We start from the raw sequence: 13,108 nt of genomic DNA, 5'->3' as shown, positions 1-13,108 counted from the left end.
AGCACTCATCAGCCCGGCATAGGAAAGTGACTGAGCTGGAGATGGATGGTGTTTTCCATCTCCAGCTCAGTCACTTTCCTATGCCGGGCTGATGAGTGCTAATAAGCACGAAACTGCAGTCCTCGGCTGGAAATGACTGAGTTGGCGGTGTATTTCATGTATTTCTGCTTTAGCCCTGGCTAATGGGCGGTAATTTACTGAATATAACTGTGTAGCTTATAGATATAATTTTGAGTAGAGAAAGTTACCGGGTCAGCAAAGTAACTTCTAAAAAGTAACTTCTGGTTCTGCTTCGTTGAGGCTGCATTCATTTTTTTGAACAAAACTGCTCCTGTCACTCGATTACGCGCGTAAGTCGTGCAGACCTAAAAATCAGTAAGTAGTGTAGAATTAAATCAGTAAGTAGTGTAGATCTAAAAATCAGCTTTCAAGCAGTCGAGTTTCGGTGTCCATGGAAGATTTGATATCAGTGAAAGGGATGGGGAGAAAAGGAATAGGAATTTTTCTAGAAATAAAAAACGGTTTTGCACTATTTGTTGTTAATTCTAATCTGCATTCAGTTTAACTTTATCGCAAAAAATAAATAAATAAATAAATAAATAAAATAAAATAAACGTTTGAAAAGCCGCTCGCTGATAATCGGGAGTTTACAGTAGCAAAAAACTCATTACATATTTAGCAATCACCATAAAGATGGATCAATTTTTCTTTTCATATTGAGTGTTTTGAACAGCCAGCTTATTGACAGTGGTACATTTTTAAAATATAGTGCTAAGGAACTACAATAAATGTTACATGAATACGAAATAACGTTTTAGATTTCAAGTATACAATGTTACTCTCTTGTTTTCGCAGGAAGTTCGCAAACATCCTGCACTATCTGCAGAAGATGCAGCTTGCTTGGCAGCAGTCCGTTTGGTGGAAGAAAGCGAGCACTCCAGGCTCTGGTACAGGGTTGGGGCCATCAGAGAACTGACTGGAAGCAAGAAACCCAAGCCCACCCTCAGCAAGAAACTCCAAAAAGTGAGGTTTTTTTCACATGCTATATGAATACCTTTTTTCTGAAGATTAATAATCCGTGAAATGGATTGTCACTATGAAATGACAGTACTAAAAATTATGAGTTGATTAGAATAAAAGTGGTGCAATTCATTCTAGCTCACAATTCATTCTAGCTTTTTTCCCGAGTAATTGAAACTTTTAACAAACAATCTTCGGGTGGGGGGTGGGGGGGTGGATGGAGATCAATATTGTATATTTTAACATTTATTTAAATATTTGTATTTAAACCTATTAATTTTTCGGTAGCAGTTTCAATGAAAGGAAAACAGAATGTCCTGTTAGAAATAGAGTACCGATTAACCGAACCTGTCGAACCGATCCTAGATCAATCTGATCTAGGATCGATTCCGACATGCAGCAGAAGTTCGGATAAAAGGCAGACATGCTTTACCTTCAGCGTATTGAATAGGAGCTCTGCCGTAAACGAATCTGTAAAAGTTGTTTCTGCAGTGTAAATACAAGGAAGAAAATCTACTCTGTACTTTTAATTGAATCTGTAAAAAAAGTTTTTTCTGTGTCAGCAGTGTCAAAAGAAGGAAAATAGCCTGTGATTTGCTTCCTAATAAATGAATCTATAAAAGTTGTTCCGCCCCAAAAGCGAATCAATAGAAGGAAAACAGCCTGTTTTACTTAAACCAAAAAGTAGCTTCTTTGTCTGTATAGTCTCAATGAAAGAAAAACAGCTTGTGCTTTCTAATAAGGACTGTAAAATATTGTTTCTCTATTTGTACAGTGTCAACGCTCAACGGAAGAAAACAGTCTGTTCTGATAAATTAATCTGTAAAAGAAAAACAGCCTGTCCTTCTTATAAAAATGAATCTGTAAAAGTTTTTTCTCTGCCAAAAGAGCATCCATGGGAGGAAACAACCCATCCCACTATGAATCTGTAAAAGTGATTTTGTCTGAACAGTGTCAATGGAAGAAAAACAACGTGTTTATCTTACAGATGAATCTGTAAAAGTTGTTTTTTTGCCAGTAGAGTTTCAATGGGAGGAAAACAACCTACCCCACTATGAATCTGTAAAAGTGATTTCTTTGTCTGAATAGTGTCAATGGAAGAAAAACAGCCTGTCCTTCTGTGAATCTGTAAAAGTTGTTTCTTTGCCAAAAGTGTGTCAATATGGGAGAAAAACAACTATAAATGAATCTGTAAAAGTTGTTTCTCTTTTAGCATAGTATCAATGGATGGAAAACAGTATGTCCCGCTTATAAGTAAATCTGCAAAACTTGTTTCTTTGTTTACACAGCGTTAATAGGGGAAAAAACAGTTTATCCTACTAAGAAATGAACCTAAAAGTTGATTTTTTAGCCAACACGATGGAAGATAAAGAGCCTGTCCTGCTAATAAATGAATCTGAAAATGGATCAGTTGTTTCTTTACTATGTATAGAACTCAGCCAATGTAAGTAAAATAGCTTGCACTACTAATAAATAAATTTCTGAAGTAGTACTTTTTAGAACGAAGAGGGTGATTAGCGCAGCAGCATGGCAAAATTTATCGCAAACATGTTTCGAGGATGGGCATTTTCATACAGTGCAGCATGAACAATGCGTCAAGTTTAGTTTTTTCGTAACTTTTCTTAGGGAATTAGTGCTGTTTCGTCAAGGGATAAATAAATACGTTTGCGTTTAGAACTGTGAATTGAGCGACAAAAGTGAGAAAAAAAATATTGTTTAATGCTTGGAGTTTTTAAAATTGATTTTTCCTTTATTATGCATGTTGGTTTTCAATATGAAAACTGTTTTTCTCCTTGATCCTTAGGGATCAAAATATTCTAATTGTTATCTTTGTCATTTTGCTGCGCTCTCATTCGTATTTTTCGATATGACCAGCTAAGTTGTTAAATTAAAAATTAAGCGCATGCAACCGAAGGTGTGTAAACGCCTAGATTTGTTTTTGCCTCATAGATTGACCAGTAACTTCCCCCCTCGCCCCTTTCCGGACGGAAAAAAAAGAGTTAGCACAATTTTTTTCCTTGTTGTGAAGAACCTTCTAGATAACCATAAGGCTAAAAACTGTATGGAACATATAAAATACCTTTAGAGAGCACCTCGGCATATTATTGAGCACGAAGTTTCTTTTAGTTGCTTATAGCAATTTAGAGCGCTTTGCAGAACATTCTGGAGATGCTAGGGAAGAACAATGAATGATTTCATCAAGACGATACAGTAAAAAAGAACCGATACCAGGGCAGGTGGAATGTTTATTTGACGATGGAATATGTTGGAATATGTAAAAATATTAGAACAAAGAAAGTTTACTCAAAATGTCTTACAAAAGAAACTGTCCAGATGGAATAAAACCTTTTACATTTACTTCTATTTTAATCGAGCTATTGCATTGTCGGGGCAAACCTAACCTGGCAGCACTGTGAAGGCAACGCTGATCCTATCACAGTATTATGACGCTGCCAGGTTAGGTTTGCCCCACTATAGATTGTGAGACTTTTGGCGTTTTGTCAATTTGCTTTAGACACTATAAAGTACAATGTTTAAAATTTAACGATCATCTAAAGCCTAATTTAACGCATTAACATAAAAAACGCAACCATTACAGCTTGCAACAAGAGTTGATGGGCAAAAACTAATGTCATATATGCTTTCAATTCATTAACTAAACGTAACCTTAAATTAATAAAATCCTCTACTGAAATATGTGATGGAATATAAACTTTTACCGACATATGAAACAGGAAAAAATTTGGTAGCTGTGGAGATTTTATGATTACATGGAGAAATTGCAACTAAGCGGCACTTTCAGAAATCCCAACCGCGATTGCAAACAATTTGTTCGCAATCGCGCCACACATGCTCAATACTGTCATGAATGACTTGATGTGTAGTATTTGAATTTCACTCATCAAGTCATTAATAAATTAAATAGAAATATTAATGTGTTATCATAGGTCTACAGTCTTTTAGACCAAGAAACGAGTGAAACAGATTCCAAGCCTAGCAAACCAGAAGAACGGTCGGACATTCCTGTGATGGATTTTGCTGCAGCTACGGCTGCAGTGATGGAAAATGCAGGAAAAGTTAACGTCAAGGTTCGCAGGCACGGCAACACTAGCGGTGTCGCCAAATGCAGGTTAGTTTGATGATATTTTAAAAAAATATGGTACTTGAAAACCAGCTGTGCATTACTTTATATCAATGTTCTTTAGAATTGCGATCGCTGTCCTTTAGAGCTACCCAATAAAGTAATTTTATTGCAACTTTCGCAAGTGTCAAACTTTTGCTATCAGCAGTTTCTCTCCTGTTTAGGCTAGAGACCATCGAAGGTACTGCTGTAGCTGGTGAAGATTTCGTTCCTCTGAAGGAGATCATTACTTTCCAAGATGGCGAAACCGAGAAAGAACTGCACGTTGAGATCGTGGATGACAACCAGTGGGAGCCCAATGAGACATTCTTCTTGAAGTTGTGCATCCTTCCCGAAGACGTCGGTCAAGTCATGCTGGGAAGGGTGTGCATCATGGAGATCACCATTCTCAATGACGACGGTAAGTTGGTGGTTGGGTTCTTGTACTGCCGGATGGCTTCATTTTAATCCATTCCAATCGGGACTAGACGCAAAAATAGCTTTTCCGTAAGGGAGATGATCGCTGAATGCTTTTCCTTTCAAATTACGGTGATAATGATCCGTAATGAGGATCTCACAGGTTTAAAAGCAGTAAACCAGGGATCATAAAAAAGAAAAAAAAAAAAAAAAAACGCCAAAATCAGATGAGCACTTTCAGTCATTTCCTTTCAGTTGCACACCACAAAACATATGTGTTCACATGATGGAATAAACTTTCATTGCCATGAGGAAAAAGGTGGTAGCACCAGTGGCCTTGATAGGTGCTGGTAGAGGGGGAAAAAAGGGCAGTATCTGCAAATTTTAATTTTTTTTCTTTCTTTTTTTTATGTTTTTGTCACCTGCTGTACCTTGTACTTTAACTTTATTGTACAAGCTCGCTTATTTGGCATACCTTTGAGAATAAAGCACGAAAAAAAAAAAAACGACAAATTCCAACTTTTCCCAACGGTTAGGATGGAATATAAAATAATTTTCTTCAAATATCTCAAAAACTCATTTCTTCAGCTACAACAAGATTTAGAAAAGCATTTTAATGAAAGACTGCCAAAAAGTGCTTGAACTTTGTACACTTTTTACTTAAAACTGTAGAAAGTTCAATAATATCCTTTTGCTTCCCACTGCCTCACATAACTCTACGTAGTTGTTAACGTCTCTTCTAAAAAATGTGTTATTTTCATTTCCAGAACCGGGCATCCTGCAATTCAAACGCCGTGGCCTGCTTGTCCAGGAGAGCATCGGTATGGCTTCAATCCCGGTGATGCGAACACAAGGTGCGGACGGGGTTGTGGGCTGCAAGTGGAGAACCATCGACCGAACAGCGGTCTCTCCCAAAGACTACTGCGGGGGCGAAGGAGAAATAGAATTTGCTCACGGGGAAGTTGAGAAAAGCATCGAGATTCCTATTGTGGACGATTTTAATGCTGAGAAGGATGAACATTTCGAGGTGGAACTTTTTGATCCGAGAGGTGGAGCAAACATAGGACAGGTGAACAGATCGACTATCACCATCACCAATGACGATGGTGAGTAAAAGTTTTGAAATTTTTCGATAATTAAGGTAACTCAAAGAGCACTGATCGATTAAGATCACTTTTAATTCCTCTTTTCACAGTACGAAATTGCAATTCGGTATATGTAATTATCACTGGCGTAAGGGAACGCTAATACGCCGAGTGTCTTCATTTTGAAATAAGTTTTTCAAAATAAGTTCATTCATAATATTTTCCTTGTAATGCTTTCATTCCTAATAATTCTTTCATTCTAGAGCAAAAAAAGGCGATAGAGAGAAAGACTTATATATATATATATATATATATATATATATATATGAATCCACCCAGGGTTACGTAAAGGAACGTAAATTGAAATGAAAATAATATCTATGCTAGATCGTACATTGGGCAAAACTTCAAATCGAAAAAAAGCAGCTCTGCGTATGTCTACCAAACAGCAGATATTGAAAAGCTTTTATACACAAGTCCAGCTCTATAGGTTTAATTTTGCGCGATAAAACAAAGCATTTCAAAAGATTCCTCTTTTACTGCATTTCAAAACTTTCAATTAATTTCGATTGTGAATGTTTAAAACGAACATACAAAGATGATGTGATGAAACTATATTTTACCCAGGGTTGATAGTGGGCTCAAGTAGTTTTCTGAAGACAGTATGAAATTTTCGGAAACTAAGGCGCAGCTCGTCCCCCCCCCCCCAGAAAAAAAACTCTTCAAATGTGCATAAAAAATTCTTTTACAAGTTTTATGTAAAATAGTTTTTCAGTTTAAAATCTGTAGTTAGCCGAAAATTTTCGGATTACAAGCACCCCTGATTATACCTCATACCACACTACAAAAGTGACTGCAATACTTCTAGGAAATAGGGTGTAGTATCAACACTGTAAAACCTTTCCCTACCATAAAGGCTAACTGGAGATCGCACAAAATCGTTGAATATTACAGTATTGAAAACAAAAGTGAAACTTATCTTTACTATACAAACATGCTATACGATGCTACTTGACAGATTTCTGCACAGCATTCAGATTCTTTGGTTAGCATAACAACCTATATTGACAGTGCACTCACTCCTTTTTTCAACTAAGTATGTTTATGATATAAACTACTAATTCAGTATTAAAAAAAAAAAACATGGAAAAAAATGTCCTTTGACAGGATTTTTTGAAATGAGTTAGCTGATTTTATTGACAAGAAAATGTATTTCTTTTTCACCAGATTTCAACTCCATAGTAAGTCGAGTAGCAGCAATGACCAACGTCAATGTAGACAGCGTGAGGCTTCAATCTGAAACGTGGGCAGAGCAGTTTCGAGCAGCACTCACTGTCAATGGTGGTGACATTGAAAACGCAACTACTGTGGACTATGTTCTTCACTTTTTAACATTTGGATGGAAGGTAAGCAGATTCTTTGTAAAACAAGGGTTCAAATTCTCTTAGTTAGGCCCGTCATTACGAATTGGAGGGGTCAAAGGGTTTAAGTTCAATTCGAATTGCATCAAAAAACAAAAACCACGAACCCTCCTTACCTTCCGAAATGATGGGCCTACTTTCAATGAACCTTTATTATTATTTTGAGAAATCCGGAAAATGAATGAACTGAATTTTCAGATTTTGGACAGACAATAGCTTACTGCACATGAAAATTTCTGCAAGTTTATACATTTTAAACTTATGACATTTCCTTGTTCTTTGCAGGCAATTTTTGCAGCTGTTCCACCAACTGGCATAATGGGAGGCTGGTTGACATTCTTTGTGTCCCTGATCTTGATCGGTATCCTGACCGCCATCATAGGAGACATGGCGAGCATTTTCGGTTGCCTCGTGAATCTCAAAGACACAGTCACCGCCATTACTTTTGTTGCTCTCGGAACCTCTCTGCCAGATCTGTTCGCTTCGATGGCGGCAGCTAAACAAGAGAAGTATGCCGACAGTGCAATTGGAAATGTCACAGGCAGCAACTCTGTGAATGTGTTCTTGGGACTTGGATTACCATGGCTGATGGCAAGCATCTTTTGGGCTTCTAAGGTAAGACTTCAAATATTCAGCTAAATAGTAATTAAAGGTTAAATAGAATATACCATGGACAATTTTCCTCCACTGAAGTTCCAAAGGGCTTTGAAACACATGATAAATTATCTAACCAGATACATGAATCTAATTATTGTCTGCATTCTCATTACTTTAGGGCTATTCTTCTCATTTGGCAATCCATTTGCTTAATTATTCACGTTTCTGTTTTGTTTAACAATATCAGTCTCTTAAGATTGTAGACACAATTGAAAGACACATTGCAGCATTGGTGAAAGTAGGGCAGACACCTTTTAACAATGCCGCTTGACTTGGGGGTTAGTGGAAGTGGCTCACCCTGGCTGTCCTCCATTTGTGAGTGACACCTAACCAGAATTTTTTTTAAAAAAAAGAAAAAACTCTTCAAAAATTTTTCTTTTTTATTTTTTTTACAGATTTTACCTAAGCAAATTTTTCCTTTGAAAAAAAAATACTCTGAGTGTTTTTTTAACAATTTAAATGGGTTAGATTTATTCACAAAGGGATAAAAAAAAATAGAGATAATGTCCAATTTTTATGCTTGTGGTTTATCAGGGATACTCACAAGGGCAAAAGGGGGGTGGGGTATAGGTGGTACAGGCTGTGCCATTCGAAATTTTAAGAGGATTACTTTTATAGGGTTTTCGGTTTCATTTTGGGGAGGGGAAGAGGTGCTCCATAGTATTTGAGACGGTGCACCATGACCTTTGGGGGGATTGGCACCCTTGTGTGTCTTAGCTAAGCATTATAAACTTATTAAAAGTAAAGGAGCTGGATGCATTCAGCTACCCCCAGAAAATTACCCAGCGCAGTTTTCAGTATCATTGTCAATACTTTCCCTTCGTAAACAGTTGACCACTTGGAGATAAATTTGACAAACTAAAAACTATTCTTCCCTATGTTAGGTTTGTCCTCCACCTTGTAAATCTCTTACCGTATAGACTCGCATATAAGTCGACCCCCTTACTTTTACGAAAGAAATCGAAAACCCGCGTATGAGTGGAGTCCCTACTTTTAGAGAAAAAAAGGGAGCGTTTGCCGCTAATTTTGATTTTAAACGCTATAAAAAGGAGGAAAATGAAATGTAATGAACATTTTTATGCTATAAAACGTCCGATTTTTATTCTATTGCATCAAAAGGGTTCACTTTTGCGATCGCGATTTTTTGTAAGGGTTCAATTTTGCTGTTACGATTTTTTTTTTTTTATACTCGTTGCTTTCATTTTGATTTTATATGAATAAAATCTTATGTTGTAGTCATATTACATTATTTTTAAATAATGAGCATTACTTCGCGACTATCGGGAAAATTCACGAATACGGCGATCCCCGCACTTTCTGCGTGATCAGCCGTTTACTGTAATTATTTCACAGTCAGACTATGTAAAATCATAGCAGAATATTTAAGCATTCACTTCTTTAGCGTCTGCTTAAAAGGAATGAATTAAAACAGGGAGAATGTTCACGTTTCGATTGTTTTTTTCTAAGAAAAAAATTGGGGAAAATTTCCGGAAATTTTGCCCCACGTATAAGTCGACCCCCTAACTTTAAACATCATTTTTTTTGTAATAAATTTCTAGACTTATACGCGAGTATATACGGTATGCTATTTCCAAGTCATTATGCACATGTTAAATATTTTGTCAGCTGAAATGTCTAGAACCAGAAATATGATTAGAAATAATACTTCAGATTTATTGTGCCATACTGTCAGCTGTCTCACCTCTCCCACTGTTCCATCCCTCTCACCTCACCCCTTCCACTAAATTAATATGTAGAAAATCTTTTGTCTGTTCGGTTCTGGTTCACTTATGATATTCTGCAAAACTAAGGTTCCTAATATAATAAATGGTAGCTGAATACATACAATCCTAACATTATATATTTTTATTCATTTCCATGTTTCCTTTCTGGTGCTCTTAACAAAAAAGTATTAATTTCTATTTAATGTTCAGCTTTGGCTAAAAATAATGCAAAATGTGACATTCCCAAAGTTAATCTTGTATGCCAAATGCTTTGCTCCAATCAGAAATCTGTATGCTAGATCATAGGTGGTTGAAACACCGGAGGGGGGGGGGGGGGTCAGGAGACGACGCTCATGAAGCTGATTTTTTAGTACAATTGGGCTATATTATTGGGTTTTAACATTAGTAATTAAATAACTCTAAAACTGTGGAACATGGCCTCAAAAATCCGGATGGATTGCCACTGTAAAGCGTAGACTTCCACCCTTTCAATTCCATTCTGATGAAATAACATTTGAAAAGTCCAGTTATTTAGAATTCTCAGTATTTCTTTTAGCGAAATAAATCAATCACTCATGTAAAATTTAATTTTTCAATCAATTATTAATTTAAAACTCTGAAAATTGAGAAAGCAAGGCCCTTTTTTTGGAAGTGAGGCAACAGTTGCCCAACCGTGTAAGCCGCCTATGTGATAGATTGAAACAATGCTGTCTTTAGGTTAACATTTAACTGGTTAGGTTAAACCATGTGCAGTGGTAGGTACAGATACCCTGGAGTACAATATAATGTACTATGCAAGATTTAACGGGAATGAAATAAATGTCAAAATCCTTTGGACTAAAATCATGTGTGTTTTCATTTTATGATCTACTATAGCTTATTAATAAAACATCCTGTAATCAATTAAAACACTCAAAAATGTTTTCTTAAAATTTGCAGGGAAAGAGTTTTATTGTACCAGCTGGAACTTTAGGCTTCAGTGTTGGAATCTACACAGCATTGTCATTGGCCTGCATTGCTCTTTTGGTGGCAAGGCGTTATTTAACCGTTTTGGGCAAGGCCGAACTGGGCGGACCACCAACTGTTGCCCTGATTTGCACTACTTGTATGGTTACAATGTGGTTTTTATATGTCTTGCTCTCTGCATTTGAAGCATATGACTATATTGACATATAAGTCGTACACATTTCAAAGTATTTTACGAGCTGAAAATTTCATTTTATTAACATTTTGTAAATATTTTCAGATGAATACTGTACAGTTTTTTATATTTTGTACAAGAAAACTTATTTTTGCTATTTTTATAGTAGCAACAAAGAATTAGAAAGGTCTAAATTTTATTTATACATTTAAATCTTACTCTTAAGTATCAAAAAGTAGGTAGGCTTGTGATAACACGTATTACTTTTTTTTTTCATGAATCTTAGCTAAAATTTTAAATTTATGAAATGAATCTAAATACAATTCCATCAACATTTTATATCTAAATGATCTTTTAAATGCAATGCAGCATATTTTATCAATTTAAAGTACAGCAATTATCTATTTCAAATCACAAATTTTCAATTAAAAGGACAATTATAACCTTTTAAAAAATTAGGTGACTTTTTTTTTTCTTGGACAGGTTTAGATAACAGGTTCATTTTAGATTTAAATAGGGAGGAAATCTTTAGCAGCTTCTGTGCATTTGTACTTATACTTGTAAGTAAAAATGTTAGATATTTTTACCTTCTATGTTTCCTAAATGAAAAATGTGATATTTTATACATTCTAAAAGTATTTTTATAACTTTCATCATGTGTATATATTTCGCTAAATATTGTGCTTTTGCTGGTTTGGTTATCCGTTTGTGTTAGAAATTTAATCTGGACACTCAATTGTAAATTTAATTTTTAAAATAAAGTTTGATACATAATGGCAAATTCATTCATTTCATTTATTTACACTAAATTGTAATAAAGAAAAAAATATGTAAGGAGAGGAATAAATGAGCCTTTTGTGTGTTTGATACAAACTCTCATCTTAAAAGGGGGGGGGGGCATTTGATTCACACAAAAGTTAATACAAAAAATGGCTGGCAGCTTTTCCTACCAAAAAGGGATTGGATTTCTTGATGCTCATTCAAAGTGTGCCATATAAGTGGTGTTTTGACACAAGTTTTTATAAATACAGTCAGACCCCGATTTAATGAATTTTGCAATTTAGCGAATTTTTCTCCCCCTCCCCCCCGAGTAAAATTAAGGCAAAAACCTCTACTTAACAAAGAATAAACCCTGAATGAACAAATTATTTTAACAGCAGAATTTTTTTTTTTTTTTTAATTTGTACCTGGAAATACTTTTTTCCGCACACACCCTACCACTTAGCCATAAGCCTTAGGCTTATGGCTCCGGGGGGTCCGCGTAGCAGGCCGGACGGGATGGTTGATAGTCGTCAAGCGCTACGGACAGGCTTGGTGCTTATTGCGCAGGGGAAGGTCCCCTTGCTGGGCGTCAGTGCTTGGAAATACTGGATTGTTTTCCAAATGATATATCCATTTTGTCCGAAGCAGAAAAAGACATTTTCTAGAATCGGCAAACTTTGACTGGGTGGGGGGCAACCAATGAATAGCGATTATGATGCAGAAAGCGAAGATGAAACTCCCCAGTTATTTTTTCTAATTCTTTACATAGCCTGGAAACCGTAAATAACACAGTATTTTTTCTCTCCATAGAGTTGAAAGAGAACTATTTCGAGTCAATTATCAAGGAAATTGTCAAACACCTATTACTCAGTACTTTAAAATTTCAAACTAGTAATAAGTCACGGAATGCTGAATAAAAAGTGCACACTTGCTAATTATGGCTATTTTTATGCAGTTGCTTATGAGATAAGACAAGTGACATTTTTTTCACACCTTGATATTACGAATAACCACGATTAAATGTAAAAAAATTTTGGTCCCTATGATTTTGTTAAATCGAGGTCTGTATAAGTTAAATCTAAAATCAAGAAGGTGATTTATACTCATTAAATTTTGGTACCAGTAATATAGTCAAATCCCTACTTACGCAAGGGATGCATACCAAGACTCCTTGTATAAGTCGAAATTTCGCGTTGTGGAAAAATGTATGCATACAAATTTTGTACAAACATACCAAATTATTTGAGACACTTGTAAATGCCCCTCAAACTGCTTTAAAGCATTCCTCAACTATACAGTATAGTTTTCTACATAAAGAACTAAACTTTACTGTATTTAAAAAAAAGCTGTTTTATTCAACATCAAATACTTTAAGATGCACAAAATGAATGATCCATGGGAGGGTAAGACATGAAATAAAACAAAACGGGTATGCATAGTATGTAGTAATAATAAAATGCTGTACCCATATGATAATACTGTGTACAGTAGATACTGTAATAATATTTATGAGGTAAAAAATGAAGATGATGATGATTTATGCTCCATGATCAGATCGTAATTCTTATCTAATACATTTTTAAATACGGTTGCTTCACCTTTTCTTATATAATGTCTCCATTTGTGGCAACAGCTGCTCTTCCTGACCTCCTTAATCCACAACACAAGAGCATCTTTTATTTTCATAATATTTGCTTTGCTTAGACATTGCAAATTTCAATATTGATACTAAGTTCTGAACATTTAGGGATATCTTTTTG

At 35.6% G+C, this 13,108-nt stretch overlaps 1 protein-coding gene across 1 annotated transcript in view; it reads left to right on the top strand.

The window, feature by feature from the left end:
* LOC129230686 (sodium/calcium exchanger 3-like) overlaps positions 1-11,360 on the top strand; it is an 82,407-nt gene extending 71,047 nt beyond the window's left edge. The window contains exons 6-12 of the mRNA XM_054865104.1: positions 856-1,023; positions 3,969-4,150; positions 4,327-4,562; positions 5,326-5,664; positions 6,871-7,049; positions 7,350-7,679; positions 10,385-11,360. Of these exons, the coding sequence (XP_054721079.1) occupies positions 856-1,023; positions 3,969-4,150; positions 4,327-4,562; positions 5,326-5,664; positions 6,871-7,049; positions 7,350-7,679; positions 10,385-10,621 (1,671 nt within the window). The 3' untranslated portion in view covers positions 10,622-11,360. The remainder of the gene's footprint in view (positions 1-855; positions 1,024-3,968; positions 4,151-4,326; positions 4,563-5,325; positions 5,665-6,870; positions 7,050-7,349; positions 7,680-10,384) is intronic.
* The last annotated feature ends 1,748 nt before the right edge of the window (positions 11,361-13,108 follow it).

Source organism: Uloborus diversus, chromosome 9 (assembly GCF_026930045.1).
Source record: "Uloborus diversus isolate 005 chromosome 9, Udiv.v.3.1, whole genome shotgun sequence".
NCBI lineage: Eukaryota > Metazoa > Arthropoda > Arachnida > Araneae > Uloboridae > Uloborus > Uloborus diversus.
The sequence above is the reverse complement of the archived record's forward strand: the minus strand, read 5'-3'. Positions and strand labels throughout refer to the sequence as shown.